We start from the raw sequence: 23,087 nt of genomic DNA, 5'->3' as shown, positions 1-23,087 counted from the left end.
AAAGAAGAGCAAACGGGCAGAAGGAGAAGCACTGGACGCTCCCGAAGAACTACAGAACGCCAAGGTCGTCGCGTTCGGATTATGGTCCTAAAAGATAGGTTCGTCTCGTCGAGAGCACTTGCGGACCAACGGTTTGCTGAGTATGGAAGGTCCATTGGCATTCGAACCACTTATCGCCGGATAATAAGTTTCGGACTGGTTTTCTACCGTCCCCATCTTGTGTTACCTCTCACCTTAAATCATCGTCAAAATCGACTGCAGAGAACCGATACATTGGAATGTGAAATGGGATAATATCGTGTTTAGTGACGAATTCAGATTTTGTCTCGGTATGCATAATGGTTGGGCAAGAGAAAGGACAGAGTGAAAAGCGAGATCCTCAGTTTACAATACAAATGCATATCTATCAGATATTTGGAATAATGGTTTGGGGTGCTATTGCATATGGTAGCAGATCACCTTTACGTTTCATTAGAGGCAGCATGACAGCCCAACGATACATCTAAGAAGTCCTGACACCGTATCTGGAAACTCTTGTTAATCTAGTTTTCTAGCAAGGCAATGCACGACCACATGTGTCCAGAGTGACTATGGACTTCTTTCAAAAGAATGCAATCAATTCGCTACCTTGGCTACGTCGATCTCCAGACCTCTCACAGATTGAAAATATATAGAATATTGTAGATAGAAGGTTGCATAATTTACCCCATCCCCCACAAACTCTAGCGGTGCTATGTCAGCCTGGAATGAAATCCTCTAGAGGACATCAATCACCCCATTAGATCCATGCCTAGACGCGTACAGCAATGTATAAGACACCGCGGAAGACCGAAAAATGATTTTTTTTTAGTTTTTAACAATTAAATTGGTTTCATTTTTTAATGAAGTAGTTGTTTTAGTGTAAGAAACGTACATACCAAAAATTATTTAAATAAAACCATTTTTACGGGGTGTTCTCTTTTCTATGTCACGCCGTATATATTACCTACCTTCACTTCTACTATACCATGCGTAGGTTTTTATGGTTCTTTTTTTGGAGCTCAAATTCTTCAGTGTTTTGAGCAGACAACTAATGTTCGATCAGGTTCATCACATTTATCCATTCATGGGCGCTAAAAATTTCGAATGACAAAAACATGATTAAAGAACTAATTGAAATTATAACTATGATGGTTGTAAATAAAATAGGTTTTCTAGTCCTATATCAGAACATTTGAAATAACTCAAGGATAACACACAACACAAATTCAGCAATCACAATTAACTGAGTGTAATAAAGCATCAAACCGTGCGTAATATTACGCAATAGTGTTGAGCTGGGACATGGTGATGGAACAGGATAACTGCGACGACCAGGCCCCGATGCGGATGTCATCTGTGTTGTTTCAGGATTCTTTCGGGACACAAACAAAATAAATTTTATCTGTGAAGATTGGCATAATTATTAAAGTTCTAATAAACGTATGACTGAATGTAAGAAAAAAAACTCTTTTTGTTAACCAAGATAAGGGCGACAAATACGTTTAATTTTTTTACACCAATTTCAATGTGAATAATCCAATTATGTTGGTTATGCAAAATAATGATTAGTTTTTATTTACACATTTATCTGAAAACTTAATGTCTAAATGATTTTAATTAAAAACAAAAAATTAACCGTATCAACTCATCATTTAAGTAAGATATATTTAAGCAAAAAAAAATTGGAAATTAATTCGGATCATTCTGGATATCCCGTCAACCAGTTTTTGTGAAATTTGGTAAGATACAGAGTGATGTTTCCTTTAGAATGAAGATGAGAAATTTGGAAACAAAAATAAAACTCAAACTTTGATATTTATTTATTTAATTAGCATACACATCAATCCCCACGGCTCGATGGCCGCAGACAACCTACGAGTGTGTCTTAGTCAATTTCAAGCCGAAAATATTTAATGTACACTTGTGCAAAAGTCAATACTTAAAAAAGTTATCTGTGATATTAAATGTAACAGAGCATCATATTGTATTATAACTCCTTTAATAATGAGTTTTGGTGATATGTGTGTAAGAAATTTCCGACTTTAATTTGACTAGGAATTCACTTTTAGTCTATGGCCATCGAGTTCATCTAAAAATGTAGAACCTACTTTTTAGAGAAACAAACAATGTGAATGCAAGTAGAATTCTGAGCGAAGGTCGGTGTGCCAGTGGATAAAGGCCTACACAGCATCAATAGACCATTAGCTCGCTTATTGACATATATGTTAATTACGCTGACTATTTATTATTATTATTATTATGGGGTACAACCTCTATACTTTGCATTAAATAAATGCTCCCTTTACGCATCATATACGTCAGTTGTATATCTCGTAGTTTGGGGCTCCATTACATCTCACACGTCACGATATAATTAGAATACGCGCTAGTGCCTATGCATTTTACAGATTAGGCTAGAACAAAGCTACAATTATATTCATAATAAACACCGTTAAATATTACTATATTAAAGAGCATAAAATACTAGTTTATGCCTTATTTCAATATTTATGTAGTGCATATTATTAGGGGGTTCGGAGACAAATAAAGTTTGCTTTTATTTCGAAAAAAACCACTAATTCTATGCAAAGTATAGCTTGTAAAATACACGCTATCATTCCCTTTACATATGGTTACGTTTGAGTCTCCAAAGCCGTTCGCAATTTGTGCTTTTCTTTTAAAATATACAAATGAGCCCTATTTGCAAATAACCCACTACCATCTCAATAAAAATTAAAAACATTCCTGGAAAATTCAACAGAACAAGATTTAAACTACAAATAAATCAAGACTCTAAATAATAGCGAACATTCTAAAACGGCACAAACTACAAACGGCTAAGGCCCGTGAAAACAACACACATGAAAAAACACTGTCGCCAGCGCTTCGTCTAAATCAGAGTCGGCACGGAACCGTCAAATGAATCTATAAAGAGAAGAAAGCAAAAATTGTGAAATTCCCAGCAACGTTGTGCTGGGGAACCTTGCGATTGAACAGGCGCAATTTTTAAGATCTCGGACAAGTCCGGATGAAAACTTGAAGCGGAATCAGCTCATTTTTTGGTCATTATCTTCAGGTATTCCAGGGCATTGTGGGCGGCATTGGCCTGTGCATCTGTTGGCAACTTGCCGATGCCAAAACAGACGGCCACCGGAAGAGTGGAGAGCTGCACCAGACACTGGCAACGACCAAACACAGACTTTTCCTCGATGTCTACGTAGGTAACTTCGAAATTTTGCTCGACAGCAATGTCCTGCAGGTACTGGATCGAGCTGAAGTCTTTGCTAGCAAGATTGACAGTCTGAAAATTGAAATGTAGCTGATAACTTTGATTGTTGTGGTGCATGATGAGGTCACTGGATATTTCTATAGTTCTCCTTTGGACCATTTGTTAAAAATAACACTTTTTATCAATAAAATAGCACTACCTAAGAAATGGAGAAAGTAATAATAATAGAAATATAATAAAAGTAATCCGATTGCAGTTTAATTTAAAAAAATAGCTTTGCGTTGTTAGTTCAGTAGATTATTTTTAAGATTATGAGAATTATCTGCACGGAAGGCTCGCTCTTAGACAATAGTTTCACATATTTCAGCGGCTATATTAACACAAGGTGTTTGTTAAACATATAGTGGAAATTTATTGGGGCATTCATTGAGTCTAAATATGAAAAACAGCCCGTATACATGGATGTTCGGAATGGTTTCATTTCCGAAATACAGGGTATTTCTTAAGTGTAAGCCCCAGATTTTTTCGGTTCGTAATTATTCCTCTGGAAAAGTTTGTTAAAATATAGCAACTATAAATTGAGATACTCGAAAGTGAAGAGATTTAAAAAGCAAAATATCTGCATCTTTACCTGCAAGTCATTAAGTTTCTTGCCCGCCGACTGCTTGAGGGCTTTATGGAATTGGGACACCTTCTGTGACTGCTGGTTGTTTAGAATAGGAATTTTGCTGTCTTTCAACCCAGCGTAACGCTGCGGAAGGTTACCCGCTTTTCCCGTTATCTAAAACAATACATGAAATTGAAATGAATATGTGCTAAGATACTTTGCGCTTTTCTCAGAACTTATTAAATTAAGCGAAAAATATACAAATCGCGCTTTTATAGGCGAAAAAATTAAAAGAAAAGATAACCGAAAATTAATTAAAAAAATCATTTCAACTCTGCATTGTTTTATGTACACAGGATAACAGAAAAACAGCAAAATACCCGAGCACATAAGATACCTAAACTGCCGGCCAAATCAACCGCATAATGCTACTTAAGACATATAACTCGAAAGCGCAAAATCAGCTTGCTGGGAATTTGGACTACTCTCTATACTTCCAGAGTCTTTTTTATCGACGACCCTGAACGCCAAACTGATCAGTGCGAAATCTGTTAATATCCGAAGATAAAAACCAACGTATCTGGTTTCAAATAACAAAAATATTTGTCTGGTATTTATAAAGTAAGTAACTGTAAGTCGAAAATATATTACGGCTTCTCCTCGCATGGTGATAAAGTTATTACCTTGATGCTTCGACAACATTGGTCTGCCGCAAAACGATTGTCTACATTTGCTCAATTTTTTTTCCAATAGCCATCAAACATCATTATACGCAGCGGTTCATTGGGAATTTTATTATGTGTGAGTCTATAGTCATTCGTTCACGACCTATAGTATGCACCACATTCAACTGTAAACATGAAAATCTCGAATACCATTGGAGAGAGACTCGTTTAAATGGAAGCAAACTGCGTTTTCTTTTTACTCAAAAAAAAATCATTGTTAAATCAAGTTAACAATGTCAAGAAACAACATACCTCCTCATCCGGATCAAATCCTGGAAAATTGTTCCCGTCCAAAGGTAAGTCTTGCAAAGTCTGCCACATCTTGTTGGCAGCGACACGCTTTGCGAGCTTCTTTGATTTTCCGGTACCAATTTCACGTAATTTTAAGACCTGAAGAGCATAAAAAATAATCCTTAAAACAGTTAAAAAATACCAAAATGTACACATAAAAGCTAGAGGAGTTACATTATATCAAACAAATTACTTATAAGCAATTAATGTTTGACACAGTGTAATTTTTAAAGCTGAAACTGTTGTTACATTTATCGGAAGAACATAGCTACGCGAACAAGAATCTTTTATCGAAGTATTAAAAAAAAATTGCTTGAAAATAGACAGCGAAGGTATAATATAAGCTAAATTGATATACCTGACAAGCAATGGTAAACTGACGTTCGTGGGGTAAACCTTCTTCATGTTCCATTTCGTACAACGGTGGTGGCCAGCGACGAGACATACACATCTCCTGAAGCCAACCAATTGGATTTCCCATGACTTTGTCATCATATGGAGACACCACTTGGGCAGTTCTATCAAAATGAGATAAATTAATAGTAAATTATAAAATTTGTTCCATAATTTGGTATTCAAATATTCAGTATAATGAAATATATTCTTTCGAGCGCACAGCTTGTGTATACGCATAACTAGAATTAAACTCAAATTCAATTATGTTCTAGCAGATTCCCAAAACAAAATTTAGTTTACAACCTAGAATTGATGTTTACAAAACAACACCACTTTCAATGTCTCAAAACAATTTAGTAGATGACAAAGATATAGAAGCTCAACTTTACACCTACATATCAGCAGCCCCAGGAGTCCCATTTGTCTGGTTGGCTTGTTCAGGCGTTACTTTGCCCACCAAAAGATCCAGCAAGTTTTTTGCAGCAGCATGTTTAGCATCCTTTTTGGACCTTCCAGTACCAGTAGCTAGAAAGTCAGAGTTCAGGAACACTCTGTACCTGAAGACTGGTTCATGAATGGCTCCCTCAATCTGAAGTAGCTCATATTTAGGAGTGATTCCGCGTCTACTTAACAATTCTTGCAAGACAGATACTGGAGTCTTGTTGTTGATAGACCCATTAACGTCTGAAGGAGTGTAAACCTAAAGATGGAAACAATTTCAATAAAAACTTTAGTTTCATTTGGTTTTAAATGTGTTTGAGCCAGATTACCAAAGTAGAATTATTTATCCACTTTCATCAGGAGACTCTTACAGATACATCAAAATTTCATTACTTGTAATTTTATGAATTGCGTGAAATCTATTAGGATTGAGGCAAAAGCTTAGTTAGCGTCCTAGAGTCAGCTGATGCATATTGGCCAATTTATTACAGTTTTGAATACTTTATCTCTGTTAAATTTCATTTTTCTTTTGAAAAAGTTACCCTATACCCCATAATAATAATATTGAATATTCTGACAAATCCTTACCAGTTTAGCTTCTTCAGTTAAAGTTAACCTCTCACTTTGGAGCTGCATTGTTTTCACAGGCTTTGTTTTGCGAGGATGATGAAGACCCCCTGGTGGAGGTTGCACTGGTGGCATTCCAGGTTGTTGCTGCATGTGGCTGACAGGATGCATTAAGTAATTATCCTGTTGAAATAACTTCTCATTTAATAATAAGTTTCCATTGGAAAAGTAGACCATAATACTTTCATGGTTAAAGCAAAAGAGTGATGCATTAGTCCAGATGACAAATTTTCAGTCATTTTATTCAGTATACTGTTCAAGAGATTCAATTTTAGTGTCATTTTAAATTATGGAAGAAAGAATTTTTTAGTGAATGAAAACGTGTTTTCATACAGAAAAAGACACTTTATATGTGCCTCTTTTCCAAATTTTTTTTATTAATGTCTGTTTGGCAAAGTGCCTACATTGAGTAAGTGTTGACTGTGATTATTAATGCCAACTAACTTAAGTTATGGAAAAAGGTTCTCCCTACAGGCTGATTGAAGCAGTCTGCTTTTGTAACTCAGTTAAAAGAGCAATAGCCTGGAAAACTAGTGGTCACTAAATCAAACCCAAAGGTGGTGGATTTCTTCTTAAACTTTAATAATGGTTGAATAATATTACTGTGTTACTCAGCCTAAATGACACTAATTTGCCCTTTCTATTTATGGGTGGTTAAAATATGTTGAGTTGTGGGTGATTGTTATTATCAGACTCACAGAGGGATAAACCCAAAAATAGAGATCCTGCAGTGCCCTTAGCCAATTCATGCCCTTCACCGAAATAATATTACTATCAAATTTTTATGGAAAAGGACATGTATGGAATACAAATGAAATGAAATAGACCGGCACTTATGGCATGCACAATTTACTCTTTAACAAAAATCAATTAAATATTTATAGTATTATTTCTACATTTCCAATTTCCAGGTTTTGCATGAAGAATTAGATAAGGAATTTGTAGAAATATAAAGTAAGTAGGGTTTCTCCTTTTTACAATTTGGGTTTTTTTTTGGAGTATCTTCCAAAGAAAAGTTACAAACGACACGCAATAATGCAAAATGACCCGGGCCGGGAGACATGCTCCAATTCTCCCCATGGCACAGTACTGTGCTTAGTGTCGTTTGTTAGTAATTACTGTTCCAAATGGCCTTACCAGTTTTACAGTCACTAGGAATCGTGCTGTCGATGCGAGACGATGCAAATAGAGTCTAACAAACGTTAATTTTAATTAAATGTCAATGAGGTTGAAAACCGTAAATGGCCGATATCAGATACCAATGGACCCTCCACACTTCTCCTCCAGGCAGCGGAAGGTAAAATCAGTGTTGCCATTGTTGCCGAATCAACTTTACAAAAAGTAACCAGGCACAAGGAGAGATAAGAAAGAAGATAGCAGCTTTTGTCTTATTAAACATCATATCTTGTATCTTACCTCTTCACACAGTATACAATATACTCTCTTTGTCGCAACTCTCGGGGATCTCTCAGTAAATGTCGCCACTACGTCGATGAAAAAGCATAATTTTCACGGAGTTGGCAACATTGGTCACGGATGTCACGACTTTTTCTTTCACTTTAGGTACTTCCGATTGTGTTTCAATTGATATATTGTGATTGGTAGGGTCATGGTAACGGTATGCCTTTTTTAACTATCCGTGTTGAATTAAAAAAAAACAATTTTGCCTGGGAAAGCTTAACCGCAGGATCGTCGATATAGCATTTACAATATTTTTGATTTTGCCATTTTTATTTATCCAAGTTGTTAAGGAAAATTTGTAGTCTTTGAGTTTTTTTAAATATATATTTGTATGTATTTTATGTCATATTGTATATATATATTTATGTTTATGTTTTAACGGAATATAAATTCGGGGTGGCCCGAATGTGAATATTTATCATTGTATCTACTTCTGTATAAACGGTCACAATTTCAAGCTTAAATTATTTCTCTTAGAAAATTAATTAAATAATTTCAGTAAATTCAACTGTGTAAATATTATTGTTAAAAAATTCTAATTATACATACTCGACTAGCTCTAAACTTTCTTACTCTGTATAATAAATTCCATTTTAAATTAATTGAATCATATGTTTATTCTACGTAAGACTTCTATGCATGGTAGGTGTTGCTACTCCTTAAAATAAATATCTGAGACATGTAATACTGAAAACTGAGACTGAAAGTAGCAATGAATTTTTTGCAAAAAATTCTGCTAAAACTTGCATCTTAAATGACTATATGTTAATTTACACAAAAAATGCTTATGCAACGAATTATGTATTTATTATGTAATTATATCCTTCACTATTTCGTCCATGTTGCCACATCTCTAATTTGCTGACTTGCTGTAGATTGTGCAAAGTTAAAGTCATGATCACGTACAGTTAAAGATTACGTTAAATATTACGTCATTACGTCAATCAAAGTAAATAACAAAGCAAATGTCAAATTTGTTGGCAGTACAAGTTTTTTCTTCGAATGTTTCGTGTATTAACCATTTTTTCGTTATTTCATAACGTAACTAAAGTTTAAAATTACCATTTGATTCACACAAATAAACAGTATTTTTGTTCTAGTAAACATTTCTATCACACATAATATCAGCCCTATTTATGGTTTCCAATTCAATTGCTAACACATCAGGAAGGAGAAGTGTTAATTAAAAGAAGAGTGTACTTTTTAATGAAACAATAGCCCCAAAATTGTCCATTGTGCACTATCTTATCAAATATGCCTTCGAGCAATCATAGAAGGGGTTATTACAGACGACAACCAAACAGCAATTTTACCTATGTTAGTCCTTGTGTAAAATACTTGATTTTCCTATTAAACTTCATTTTTTGGGTAAGTCCTTCTTTATCACTTTTAGAGAAATTAAATAAAAATATTATTTTAGCTATTTGGAGGGCTATTAATAGGCATTGGATTATATGCCTTTGTTGATAAATGGCAACTAACTGGTTGGGTGAAACTAGAGACTGTTTATGATGTTATATTGAATATATCCCTAGTCATGGTCATTATGGGAGGGGTGATTTTCATAGTGAGTTTTGCTGGTTGCGTTGGGGCTCTTAGAGAAAATACTTGTTTGCTCAAATTCGTAAGTTATTAGTTTTTAAACAATTTACAAGTGTTTAAAATAAAACATTTTTAGTACTCTTTATGTCTACTCGTATTTTTCTTAATTGAAATGGGCATTGCCATTTTGAGCTTTGTATTTCCACACCGAATGCAAACTGTGCTAGAAGAAAATTTTACTGATCAAATTATCCACACTTACAGAGATGATCCAGACTTACAAAATTTTATAGACTTTGCTCAACAAGAAGTAAGTTGTTTCATTGTAAATGACACTTCAGTACTAAAATTCCTGTCTTATTTTAGTTTAAATGTTGTGGTCTCAGTTCTGAAGGATATATGGATTGGTCCAAAAATGAGTACTTTAACTGTAGTTCTCCCAGTGTGGAGCATTGTGGGGTACCATTTTCTTGTTGTATGAATGCCACAGACTTGAGTTCACGTTTAGTAAACATTATGTGTGGTTATGGAGTACAAACTTTAACGGTGAGTTACCTGAATGGGACTAAGAGAGAGAGAGAGAGCACACTTGCCTAAAAGACCAAAGAAAAATTTTCCCTCCCTGGGTTTATATCAAGGGATCATCTAGCCAAAATGATAGTGTATACACACAATCCTCGATCTACAAAATTTATGAGATAATTCATGAATCAACATCTCTTTAATGCTTATGAGTATTTAAGTAGTCTGGGTACATTAAAACTAATTCGAGATTATCCATATGGTTAAAAAACATAGCCAAAGCTTCATCATGATAAAGGGAGTGCATAGTAAATAAAGCATGTCTGATTAGGGTATACAAATCAGAAATCGACTTATTAAGGTTGAAATTAACGTAAATTTGTTTGGAAGAGTGAGCCATCTTTTCTTGTGTTGTTGATAATAATAAACACCAGGCGATATATTATGCTGAATTCTTTTTAGATTGCTGAAGCAGGTAAAAAAGTTTGGACTTCAGGTTGCATAGAAGTCGTTCGTTCTTGGGCCGAAGGCAATTTGTACACTATTGCTGGTATAGCTTTGGGTGCAGCTCTCTCCCAGTTATTTGTAATCTACCTGTCCAAGACACTGGAAGGGCAAATTGAGCTGCAGAAATCCAGGTGGGCTAGTTGAAACGTGGGGTATATTTGTAAATATGATGTCCTGCCATTTTAATCTGTGTGTGTGCATGTAATCCATATATCATGTATAATGTATCTGTGAATTATGTTTGATTAAGGAAAGTTTCCTGTTTGTAAGTTTATGTCGCGGGTTCTCGATGATTTGCCAGCTTTTATGATTGCTACTTTGGGAACAAAACTGCTCTCGAATCGTGATGTGCCAAATGCTTTAGGAGATCGAATTCTGAAATATAGGTAATTTCTTTTTCATTATGATTGCATATTATCCTGCTCCTAAGTGTAGAGAGGTATATCGTGATGTTTTTTTTTTTAATTAATATTGCATTAACTCATTCATATGCTCATTACAAAGAAACACAAAGATCTAAAGATTTTGTGATATTGACTAATATTTATAATTTTACATCTTGACGTGTGTGCTCCAAGTTTTATATTTCTAGGCATTTTAAAATATAAAGGTATTATAGGGAAGTGCATAATGTCAGATTTTAATTTTAGTAAATCGTTATTATAATTCAATCTAATTAATAAAGTAATTTTTATTGTTAATTGTATTTGATTAATTAAATTAACGTATCCAAAATAAAGAATCTTCTCTCGACTATCTGTATTTTTATTTCAATGATGTGTTGAAAGATGAAAACAACATGAAGTTACAAGGTTTTTGTTGTTTTACCGCCACAAGTTGCAACCGAAGGGTATCTGACACCGAACATAATATTAGAAGACTTCCAATCTATTCGAGTTTACATTACTTTCAGTCTAGCAGCATTTTATGGATATGATCAAATCCAAAGTAGCGAAAGGCAGCCTATCGAATGATTTTATCCCCTCTCCTGTTGTGCGGTTCATCGACAACCTTACGCCCGCTCTTAAGCTATGAGAAATTGAAGTTGTGTTAGTTGCACCTCCAGCACTTTTGGGAAGGTGCTGGACGTTGCATACGATGAAAAAGTAGAAAAAAGTGAGTATCTAAGTTAAAATGATAATAACATTATAAAGCTGATAAATGCCCATATTAAGTGCAAGTTTGAGAACTGTCAATTACTGATAGATGGAAAAATAGATAATGCGCTTTATTATCCCAAGTGGAAAAATACTCTTTGACAAAACTTAACATAACTTAATTACTACGACTAAAATATAACATATGTATGCAACAGAAAAAGGTCAATTTTGTGCGAAACTAAGTTAAATGCGGCAACATCTAATAAAACGCTTATAGAATTGAGGCATTGATTGCATGCTGATGAGGATTGAGGATTGATGTGCAGCAGTCCGCCGATGCCACAGTTAAAATTGTGCGTACATAAATGTTCCCTACGTTTCACGTGTTTTTTCTTACTTTATTGCTGGGGCAAAAAAACTGTCATTTGTGGAAAACAATTACTGTTCTCTTCACTAACAGGAGAAAACTGAATTTCTGAAGGAATTCTCCTTCTTTAAAGGAAATAATTCTGTTTTCAACAGAAATTAATTATCTGGGATTCACTCTGTATAAATCATTAACATGGTTCACCCAAATGGTACAAAAACCTTTGACCTCCCAATCGATATAATATAAAACAAATCGTTATGCCCGATTGACAAAGCATATCGAAGAAATATAATATTAAATCTAATCTTTAACATATAATATGCAACGAAGGAAATATAGAAGCAGGTATAATTAAAATATCTACGCGTAACATTAGTTTAAGTGAAAACATAGGGATTGTGAAAGTAGGAGAAGGATTACAAAAGAAGGTTTAATCCGAGAAACACTAACAACGAAATGGGCGGGATCAGTCCACCCGGCGCTCCATCTCTATATTTGGATTTATATCGATTTCATTGTCTACTCGGCGATGAAAATAAAAAAAATACCAAAGCAAAATGCAGCAATGTAAATAAATTAAAAAAAACAACAACAATTAAACCATCATTAGTTTATATCGTTAAAAAATCTGAAACGGTGAAAGTTCTGGCAAAACACTGGACTGCTTTCGCCCACGTCAGCCGCTAGTCTGTTAACCCACTTCCTTAGTTTTTGCCGAAGACGTATTAAATCTCGTGCGATCCTTTCTCCACTTGCACAATCTAGCACTTGAATTGGTGATATCTGTATAAGGAATCAGTATTCGAAATAAAAATCCTCGTCTAAAATAAATATATTTAATTTTTGAACCATTGACCAGCATGACTAAAATACAAGCCATTTATCAGCTTTTCTTATACAACTTCCAAAGTTACTTGTATTTTATTCACACGAACCGCCTATCTAATAATTACAAATATCCATATTTACTATGTACAGTTGACATTAATTCGTTGGCGAACACTTTAACCAATAGTTTGACTACACTATTTAACAGTAACATTATATGTTTGTATCACATAGAGATTAGACACATTTTTAATGCTTTATAACGACGTAAAAGTTAAACAAAAACAAAGTAAATCCGAAATAAAAGTTTCCAACCACTTAACAAAAATGCACGGTAAAATCCGGGTAAAACGTCTATAAGTTTGTACAGAGAGATACAATATTTAATACATATACACTGATTTAAGTTATGATGGCACATTTACATTAAAAGAATCTTGCTGGATGTGGTAATGAATCTTCTGCTAATGAAATAAATCTTTAATCTTTACGCTGTTTCTCGTGCATTCGTTGTCCGACATAAGATGATGCGGAACTTTGTACAATAATAAAGAAAAACAAAATATGAAAAAAAGTAGATTAAAAAACCTACGGCATCGGAAAAACTCGTCTAGTGACTGATGCACGAGACAGGTTTTACAAATAAATTTCTTAAAATTCCAATTCATATATAGTGACCAGTGGAAAATTCAAGAAGTAGCATAGCGCCCTTATAATAATTATTATAATAATACATACACTGCACACGGCATAAGTTGAAATGCTTAAGGGCTTTAAATTTTAAGGGTTTAGAGCGCTTCTCTTGGCACAACCCTTGCCTACTAATAAAAAAGTCATAAAATTATTATTTACAATGAGATAACACATTATATCTCTTTGTGCTTTCGCAGGCGTTGTTTCTTTTTTAATAAAAAGCGAAACCTTTGCGTGCAGATCAACAACAAATGCAAAAGCACATTTTCACAGCCTCTTACACACACTGATTGATTACGAACCATGCTCACATCTTCATATATAAAGTGCTGGAAAATGAAGGTATATCTGATTGATTTTCGTTCACTGCAAACTGTTACATTTCTGTGCAGTTTTTAATAATAATTTACACAAAAAGGAATCTGAATATAATAGGTCTCTTTGCCGATTAAATAATAAAAGAGAAATAAATAAAGATATTCATTTTTAAAGACAAGAAAGATACGTGTCTACCATCTCGGAAGGAGTCGTCCGGTTTAAAACAGCTCTCCCAAATAGTTGTACTAGAGGCCTTATGAAAAACATCATCCAATTACGAATTGTTTTTTGTCCACATATTAAATGGACTGAAAGAGAACAGAACCCATGGAAACAAAACTTGATATTTACCTGACTCTATACGTATATAATAATCGAGACCCCCCCATCCATGCACAGTTTAGTTGAAAGACCTTGTATATGTACATAGGACATATTCATAGTATTGCGGAAAAACAAAAAAAATAGTAATACGAATTTTCCATTTAAAATAAAGAAGTGGGCTATTTCCAGTACAATCGTAGGTTCTACAATTTTCGTGAGTCACTCATATCTAAGCAAGTGAATCCGGATTAGCAGGATTTTTACGCTTAGTCTTCCACTTAAAGCAGACAAATTCTTCTAGGACTCCTTCTTCTGGGTATTAACCTATCTACAAAATAGTTAACCAACTGGATTCTTAGTCCATCTCAAAAGCATCTGGCACTTCAAAGAATTCCACAGAATGTCGTTATAATAATTGCATGGAAATTATTTTTTGAGACGAAGTATTCTAAACCATACTTTCTTTATCGGGCGGTTGTAGATTACTATAATCACTCAAAACGCCCTTTTTTAGGCTGGTATTACTGGCCTTAAGGCTGTTAGCGTTGAATATTCCCGCCAACCATTTTTTAAACGAACTCTTCGGTACTAGCCGGTTTTGGTACTCCATCGTCGGCAAGGCGTCTAGTGAATGAGTTCTGAAATGAAAAAAATTTATATATGAAAATAAGTAAATGTCGACTTGATTGAGTTAAACTGCAAGAAAGTGGTAGATATACAGGGCGTCAATCTTAAAACTTCCCATTCCTATCATCTTGAAACGGTGTATACTTCTAAAAAATCACTGGAAAACGTAGATTTTGTTAACGAGGGAGAACAAATTTTATGTAGATATTAACTGCGCTTGTTTCAACCCTCTATCCCATAAAGCCATTCTCTCAAATATCTTAAACCGTAAAGAGGGGGATGTAATGCATAATTTTAAAACGCTTTTAATTCATTTGGTTTGGTATCCCATTCATTATATTCGACTGTTGCATTATTGAGTTATGCCTCTTTGATCATTCTAAAATTATTTTTTCTATTACTGTTTTCGTAGTGTGGCAATCAAGATTTCTTTATTGAAACGGGTCTCGATGATTCATCATTAATTTATCATAAAAATATAAGATACATTAATGTCTCAAGAAAATGTTTATCAACTTGATAAATTTCCCCGGTTTTCAATGGAATATTATAAATTTTGATATTGTTTTGTTTGAATTGTTCTCGGTGGAATTAGGTAAAAATCGCACGATCGCTGAATAGCATACTTGAACAAATTTCAAATTAAATTAAAGAAAACATTTCTGCGACTGAAAAGAAAAAAGTCATAGGTGCACGTGCGACCACGCAGTGCAGTGCGTGCTATCAAAAATAAATGATAACTGAAAATTTCCTTCTCAATGCATGAGCAATGATAGTTTTTGTTTACAGGATTTATTTACGATAAGTGATCGGTATTTGATCACTATATCTAATTTAACTTCGCTTAATTTTATTTTCTATGAGGGCACCACTCTAAATGGTTTTTATTACTATTTATATGTCCTTCAAGTATGTTTATACATACACACCGTATATCATTTTTTTCGCGTATCGTTTCCGTGGCTAAATTGATGAGTTTGAAGGTCGTAAAAAAGGGTATAAAGTTATTTGAAGGTTTCGAGACCATCGGGTCGTTTTTATCATTCGTCTTACGGCTCATATATTTATGTGTATATTTTCGAACCTATATCGATTCTTAAATGATTCAGCCAAGGGATAGCGCGATCAATAAAACATTCGAAATACGGAATGTACTAATCATAGAGTTAGCTCAAAATAAAAACTATTTGGCAACGTCTGTTTTAGTTTCCAAGATACAATATCATTTTGCTTCGTAATTTTTGTAATTTTTTGGTGCCGAAAATATAAGTCCGTAAAGTGCCTTTGCAGGGCTCCCCGAGCTCAATGGCGGTATCCACTATCAACGTTGATTTACAATTTTTCTTTGCAATTTAGGAAATTAAATTCAATATTCTTGTATATCAAGCATCAACTGTGTGTGCCTCTGGTTTCAACCAAGATTATTTGCTAACTTTGGCCTTTCCGGAAGCAACTCTAACGGTTCTCAAGATTTTTAAAAATTTTCAAGTACATTATCCATGTACGTGTTATTAATAAAAAATTACGAATTCGGGACAATTTGGTGACTTCTCCCCCTCCATAACAAAATCGACGTGTCCCGGTAATTTTTTTAAATTCTGCTGAAACCGTCAAAAACTTTTACTCACAACTTGGCTTTCGAACAGTCACTAGTTGGTAGATCATTAAAGTCGCTGCCGCCTCTGCGTCTCACTATAACCGAGTTCTGCATCTTCGGCGGATTCAACAGCGGTACCTCTGCATCCTCTACGTAACAATATGGTTCCTCCTGCGTTAAGTTCATCAAGTTGCCGTTTGGAAAATTGTTGTTAACCATTTTGTCTTTAGGTATTGCTATGATCTGAATCTCTCCGCCGCACTTGTCGCAATTATCCAGGCTGCGCGTCGACCTCTTCTTGCCTTTCAGGAAGGCGTCCAATAGGTCCACGGGTTGATTTGCTTGGTGCACTAAACAACAATTTGAAGATTATTATAAATAATATTGCCTACCTAACCATTGATTTACCATTTAATGGCAATAAATCCAACGATTTTGATTCTCGTACTTTACTTAGACCACTAACACTTTTGTAGGGTTCTTCCGAACTGGACGCTATACTGGACAGTACTCTTCGAGGTTGCAACTTCGGGGCTCGTTCGTCGTTTGACTCGGCAGTTTGGCAGTCAAAAGTGGAATTTATGGTGAGTTTTGAACCCACCGAGTCCGGTACGTGCAAGTTGTTCCTGATGGCTTTGGCCAAATGGCGTGGTTGGACTAAGGGACTATAGTTTTGGAGCGTTGAAGAACTTTCGATGTCCACACTGGCGCCTAAAGAAACAGAAATATGATGAAATAATGTTGATTACGTTTGTAAAAATCGAGGAAGTTGCTACTTCACTCGTAATTCGAAAATAACAGAAAATGTGTCCCTTTTTAGTCTTCCGGTGAGTAGCGTATCAAAAAAAATAACTCACCTCTAGGGACAGATGAATGTCTCCTGCTGTTCAACCCCCCGAATCCTCCAATAATAGAGGGTTGTCGGGAATCAGTGTTGAGCTTTGGACTCCTTCGGGGTCTGCAGAACAACGGGGGCAACTCGGTCAAGTCCACTTCTCGTGGTTGCACGGCTTGTTCCGTTGCCCCCTCAAGCCAAAAAGTCCTCACGCTTCCCTTGCCTTTCATGCTCACCATGCCCCGTTCCACGATGATATAACCACCCAATTTTTCTAACGCTTCTTTACACTGCATACTTATATGGATTTTCAAGGGTTCACCGTTGCTTTCCATCCTGGACGCCGTGTTCACGGTGTCTCCGAAAAGGCAGTACCGCGGCATGGTCAGTCCAACTACTCCGGCTACTACCGGACCTGAAATAGGACAATGGGTGAAGGTTAAAGGGCTATTTTAAAATATATTCAAAAAAATTAAGATAGTGGTGCATATATCGAAACCTCCCTGATATCAAATTGAAACATATAACATTGAGCGCAAGTACCTCAGCATTATTTTGGATCCTCCAGACTTACCTGTGTGTATTCCTATTCTAAGTTTTAAAGTCTCATGTGGTCTATGTGCAATGCAATGACTTTTGACGGCAGCTAACAGATCTAAGGCCATCGAAGCGATTTCACCAGCGTGAGTGTCGCCGTTACGTATAGGTAATCCAGACACCTTAGTAAATTTTCTCCTTTTATCTAACATTTTGACCTAACGTGAATCGTCACTTACCACCATGTAAGCGTCGCCGATGGTCTCCACCTTGTACACATCATAGCCCTTGATAATCCTGTCGAATACTGTGTAGAGATCATTCAGAAAGTTAACTACTTGTAAGGGGGAGCTTTCCGCGGACATGGCAGTAAAACCTACTATGTCGCTGAAATATATTGTAACTAAGTCGAAGGATTCCGGTTCGATGCCGTATCCTTTCGTAAGTCTTGCCGCTACGGGTCTAAAAATTATTTAAGTCAGTTGTTATTTGAAAGCCGGGAAGGACTGCATTACTAACTTGGGCAGCATTCGGTGAAGCAAATCCTCTGTCTTGTTTTTCTCTTCATACAGTAATCTCGTCCTCTCGTTCACCAATTCTTCCAAATTATTAGCGTACGTCACCATCATATCCATCATTTGGTCCATAATGTTTTTACTCCTTTAAAAACAATAACTCAATGCTTCGTTTCTTTGAACGCAGTAATGCACTCACTTTCCGTCTTTCATTCTCTTAAGCCTAGATCTAATACTAGGGAAGTCGGGCCGCGAATCGGGATTTTCAGTCCAGCATTCTTGCATCACCTCTAACACATATCCATCACAGCCAATTTCCGAATCGTAGAGGAGTTCAACATCCGGTCTCGTCAAGGGTTGACCTTCTCTAGGCTCTTTTACTGATATTACGATGTCTGAAAAAGTTTTTTCAGTTAAGAATAAAAAATAGTCTGATAATTCTACCTTTCGGTTCAGAATTCACCGGCCCGAAAGGGCCCCTTCGGCCCAATATCTCGTACAGTATTAGGCCGAATGCGTAGACGTCACCCTTTTGGGTACCACGAGCGCAGAGCTCTCCATCCCTAAGGAGTTCGGGCGCTTTCCACAACATATCTAAATATGTTTGAATGTTGAGATTGATTTTAATTATATAGGAATGATTAGTGTTACTTCTATAAGTTTGGTGTTCCTCCTCGCTTTCCAACGCGGCCAACTGACGTAAGTCGATCAGCCCGAAATCGGTCACTTGCAACACCCACCGACTAGTTACAACACAATTGGATGACTTGAGATTACCATGGCACACTAACATGGAATTATGTAAATATAGCATTCCCTGGTAAAAATATAATTTACTTAGTTATGCAGGTTCAGTTGTTAAAACAACGACAAATCAATTTTTTCACTTTTTCCTACTCTTCATAACGATTAGCACCGAAAGAATTAAATAAATAAATAATTAATTAATTAAATAATAAAATAATTAAGCGATATCTCTGGTTCTAATCAATACAGGGTGTCCAGAAACTATACTGAACCATCTAGTCTGAACTAATAAATAAAAGATTACTATGTGAACGAACACATATGACAAAAATAATTAAAAGACCAACAAATTCACGCAATATGAAGAGACAATCGTCACAACTGGTTTACTCTGAACCACTGGAAATTTTTTTAAATGTCTCCATGATGATATATTACACTCTGTATATTTGTATAAGAACTATAGTACAGTAACACGAAGAATCGCTTCCGAATTTGACAAATGTGAAGTTATTCAGAAGTGATCTATACATAAAATATGAATTGTCGTTGTTTAACATAGACAATAGATAAAAAGCCGACAGAAAACTTACCTTAATGAGATCATGAACTAACGAAGCAACAAACATCTTATCCAACTTAATATCTTCATTTTCTATAATATCCTGGAAAGTGAAAAACGACTCCAAAACCACCCTTTCCAACTCCAAGCACTTACATATAAACTTCCTTTGGCACAATAATCAGTGACTAGCAACAACGAGGTGGGCAGGACGCATGCCCCTATGAATGAATTGACGTTGTCGTGCTTCAGGTCCCTCAGTAGTCTCATTTCTTTCATTACTTCCCGAGATATGTCCTTTTTGCGCGAGAACGACAACTCCTTGATGCGCACCACCACCCCGCGATACTGCGCGGTAGTCGTAAACACTTGCAAACCACCCTTGGACTCGTACGACGTCACACTTGCACTACACAGACTTAACTGAAAGAGCATTTGTTACCGGTTAAACGTACTTCGAAATTATTAAACAATTTACTCGACTAGGACTAGATACCATGTTATCCCTCTCGAAGTAATTGTGAATGTCATCCCTGTCGATTTTCCACAGTAGGCCCTCGATTTCCTGCTCGATTTTCCATTTTCTATAAATGCTGACTGTGACCACCATGGCGCAGAATAGCAGGATACCCAGTACTCCTGCTGCTATTATGCTGTTTCTGTGCGTATCCGCCTTTTGGCATAGTTTATTGTCGAAGCCGCAGCTAGGCTCATCATTCGGCTTGTTCCCTCCGGGCCACTTAATTTGAGTGTTTGGATTTATCTTATATTGCTGCAAATATGCTTTCGATATTGAAATTTGGTTACCAATAAACGTAATTAGGTACTAATAAGTTACAACAACAACAAAAGTAGGGAGACAGATATGGTACTTACTTACCGGATTTGCAGACTCTTCGGACTGATAGAACTGGCCAACGGGTGCCATGTGGAACAAACAACTAAAGTTATTGCTGCCTCCCAAATACAGCAAATTAGTAGATTCTTTGTAGGCGAGAACTGAGAAGTTTCCCTCGGAGTCGCCGTTTTTGTCTAGTTTTATCACAGCTCCGGTTATACCTGCAATATTCATTCACTCCTCAAATCTCTGTGTTTACAGCGAATAAGACGAATGACTCACTTCGATAAGTTTGATTAATCTTAATGATAGTCTCGATAATCTTAGTTCCATTGCTCGATAGTTCTCGAATCGCGCTTTCTTCGAGATTTGGTTGTTCTGAGAGCAAATGATGCAGAGCTGAGGCATACAATTTCACCGAGTCATATAAATAGGCCGCATAAATGCTGACAAACTAGAAGCATAAATTTAATTAAAAGAATGCAGTAGAGAGTACAAGGAAATTTCTGTTCATGAAGATCAAGGGAATCATTTTTTGTTACATGAATGCCATTATTGGTCAAGGCAGGAGCCTTTCTACAGATTGTACGGTTACATCATCACTGTTGTATTATATTTGAAGTAGTTTTACTATACTCACTTTCTCGAACGAGACGAAAAGCTTTCCATGTTCCGAGGGAAATTGCGATGTCATGAAATTGAAAGGTTCCTTTTTGTTGTAGTCTCGTACTCTCTCGGAAAAGCTCTTGTAGTTCTCCGTTGGCGCCGTGGGTACCACCACGAAGAGCGATTTGACCCGATTGATGAGACTATGGTAGTCCGACAGTTCCGCGCAGTTTTTGTATTTCTCCAATTCATCGAATTCTGATGTCAAAAAAATGTATCTAATAATGAGTGAGTCGAAAAGGTGAAATTACAAGTCCAACAGAGAACGGTAAGATGCGCCAAATTGAAAATATAAAAGGAAAAAATAGACGACCAGGGTTGTCTTCAAGAGATGATCAAATCACAAAGAAATGCGAGATTTTTCTCATGTGTTGAGATCACAATAGAAATGATACATATTTAAAAAAGATGGCTACTATACGTTTCAAGCCGCATGTTGAGACAGATATTAAGATGAACTTCGGGGTTTAAATATTAAAATCTATTTGTAATTAACCCTTTTACTGCTCAAAACGAGTGTACTCGAAGAGCACTTAACTGCTCAAGACGAGATAACTCGCTGTTCAAAACAAAATTGGTTTTGAATGCTCCAGCCGGATTTACTTGTAATAAACTTAGATTAGACCTGTTAGAACAAGAATTAAGCGCAGGCCATCAAGCATTGCGCTAGGGGCCGCATTGCATTATTCGCCTTCGTAGGTACCATATACCTCTTGAACGAAATCTGTTTTTGTTGTTTTTTTTTAATATATTTTTTCCAAACATAACAAAAAGATATTTGACGGATAAAGAGCTAGAAGAAATACTTGCAAAAAGTAGCAGTGACGGAGAATATGAGCAACTCTGCTCAGACGAGGTATCACTTGAATCAGACCACGTAACAGTTTATGATTTGGCAATATTTTCAATTAACGTATTTATTACATATTTGCCAGGATCAGGGTGAAGCAATAAACAATATACGAAGTAGTGACGATAAAGTTGAAATGCACCAAATGCCACCGGCTAATGGCAGGTTTGATTGGACTTGGACAACCGATGATGAATTTTCCCCCGATACTCATGAATTTGATAAGGGCAATTCAGGTTGCAAAATTCGAGGTACAACTGCGCTTGAATTTCTTGAATACTTTTATACTCCAGACATAATGCAAGTAATTGCAAATGAGGCAAATAAATATTTTGATTTTTATGTCGTAATAATGACGACTCAGAATTTTCTCGTATGAAAAGATGGGAAACCGGCTGAGTCTCGGGAAATATACTGTTTTCTCGCCACAGCCCTTCTAATGCCACATATGAAAAAACAACAAATAAATAATTATTGATCTACAGATCCTTATATTTCTACACCAGTATTTTCAACGCTTATGAAAAGGGACAGATTCTTGCTCATAATGAAATTACTACATTTCTCAGAAAATGATAATGTACCAAAGGAAAAAGATTCTCTAGTAAAAATTAGAGCTATCGTTGATTATATGAGAAATAAATTCAAGGAAGAATTAATGGCAAATAAGAACTTATGCATAGATGAGAGTTTGCTACTTTTACAGAGCATTTTTCAGACAGTACATTCCATCAGAATGCCACAGATTTGGTGTAATTTTTTTTTATTGTGCGATTGTGATATGGTGTACATATGAGATTTCATAATATATGCAGGTGCCACAAGCGATATAAAGGATTTTACTCACAGATATGATATTGAGAAATCAGGAATTATTGTGATGGTTTTACCTGGAAATGATTTAGAAAAGGGTCATATGCTATATATTGACGATTGGTACACAAGCCCTAATTTAGTCGACTTATTACACAAAATGAAAGCAAATGATTGTGGGACTGTGAAATCGACTCGTAGAAATGTGCCGAAAATAAATGATAAATTATCGACTGACGAATTTACGTATCGCACTTGCGGAAAGATTCTTTCAGTTAGATACAAAGATAAACGAAAAGTAAATATGTTATCTTCCAGCCATATACCAAATGTAAAGTCCGTTGGAATACGTCGAAAAACTGGACGTCAGATATTCAAATCAACGGGTATCATAGATTATAACTCTTATATAGGAGCTCTTGACCAGTCAGATATGCTTCTTTCTTCAATCAATCAAAAAATGGTACAAAAAAGCATTTTTCCATTTAGCAGACGTGG

At 35.7% G+C, this 23,087-nt stretch overlaps 3 protein-coding genes across 10 annotated transcripts in view; 1 reads left to right on the top strand and 2 right to left on the bottom strand.

The window, feature by feature from the left end:
* Positions 1-1,823: 1,823 nt before the first annotated feature.
* LOC136348612 (protein Loquacious-like) lies at positions 1,824-7,666 on the bottom strand. 3 transcript variants are annotated; one of them, XM_066299583.1, is made up of 8 exons: positions 7,475-7,666; positions 6,782-6,914; positions 6,299-6,460; positions 5,665-5,969; positions 5,232-5,391; positions 4,835-4,972; positions 3,882-4,031; positions 1,824-3,322 (listed from the first exon to the last, which is right to left on the bottom strand). In XM_066299583.1, exons 3-8 carry the CDS (start codon positions 6,446-6,448, stop codon positions 3,074-3,076), a joined length of 1,152 nt encoding a protein of 383 aa, XP_066155680.1. In that variant the 5' UTR covers positions 6,449-6,460; positions 6,782-6,914; positions 7,475-7,666; the 3' UTR covers positions 1,824-3,073. The 3 variants fall into 3 exon arrangements, with proteins under 3 accessions (XP_066155680.1, XP_066155679.1, XP_066155681.1); XM_066299582.1 differs by lacking the exon at positions 6,782-6,914 and having other exon boundaries at positions 7,475-7,662; XM_066299584.1 differs by lacking the exons at positions 3,882-4,031; positions 6,782-6,914 and having other exon boundaries at positions 7,475-7,660.
* A 1,052-nt stretch (positions 7,667-8,718) lies between these two features.
* On the top strand, positions 8,719-11,123 carry LOC136348615 (tetraspanin-33-like). 2 transcript variants are annotated; one of them, XM_066299590.1, is made up of 6 exons: positions 8,719-8,839; positions 8,899-9,166; positions 9,219-9,422; positions 9,477-9,650; positions 9,707-9,886; positions 10,325-11,123. In XM_066299590.1, exons 2-6 carry the CDS (start codon positions 9,053-9,055, stop codon positions 10,511-10,513), a joined length of 861 nt encoding a protein of 286 aa, XP_066155687.1. In that variant the 5' UTR covers positions 8,719-8,839; positions 8,899-9,052; the 3' UTR covers positions 10,514-11,123. The 2 variants fall into 2 exon arrangements, with proteins under 2 accessions (XP_066155687.1, XP_066155686.1); XM_066299589.1 differs by having other exon boundaries at positions 8,719-9,166.
* Positions 11,124-12,661: 1,538 nt separating this feature from the next.
* The window catches only part of LOC136348608 (receptor-type guanylate cyclase Gyc76C-like), a 51,260-nt gene continuing 40,834 nt past the window's right edge, over positions 12,662-23,087 (bottom strand). For 3 of the 5 annotated variants that reach the window (XM_066299570.1, XM_066299573.1, XM_066299571.1), the window contains 15 exons: positions 20,901-21,124; positions 20,543-20,714; positions 20,303-20,481; positions 19,901-20,194; positions 19,579-19,845; positions 19,454-19,525; positions 18,558-18,930; positions 18,313-18,508; positions 18,118-18,258; positions 17,838-18,060; positions 17,636-17,780; positions 17,084-17,476; positions 16,635-16,937; positions 16,258-16,576; positions 12,662-14,640 (listed from right to left, as the gene is read on the bottom strand). In XM_066299570.1, the coding sequence (XP_066155667.1) occupies positions 14,451-14,640; positions 16,258-16,576; positions 16,635-16,937; positions 17,084-17,476; positions 17,636-17,780; positions 17,838-18,060; positions 18,118-18,258; positions 18,313-18,508; positions 18,558-18,930; positions 19,454-19,525; positions 19,579-19,845; positions 19,901-20,194; positions 20,303-20,481; positions 20,543-20,714; positions 20,901-21,124 (3,491 nt within the window). In that variant the 3' untranslated portion in view covers positions 12,662-14,450. Of the gene's footprint in view, positions 14,641-16,257; positions 16,577-16,634; positions 16,938-17,083; positions 17,477-17,635; positions 17,781-17,837; positions 18,061-18,117; positions 18,259-18,312; positions 18,509-18,557; positions 18,931-19,453; positions 19,526-19,578; positions 19,846-19,900; positions 20,206-20,298; positions 20,482-20,542; positions 20,715-20,900; positions 21,125-23,087 lie in introns of all 5 variants that reach the window. The other 2 variants (XM_066299574.1, XM_066299575.1) reach the window with 2 other exon arrangements.

Source organism: Euwallacea fornicatus, chromosome 34 (assembly GCF_040115645.1).
Source record: "Euwallacea fornicatus isolate EFF26 chromosome 34, ASM4011564v1, whole genome shotgun sequence".
NCBI lineage: Eukaryota > Metazoa > Arthropoda > Insecta > Coleoptera > Curculionidae > Euwallacea > Euwallacea fornicatus.
This window is presented reverse-complemented; position numbering and strand designations above follow the sequence as displayed.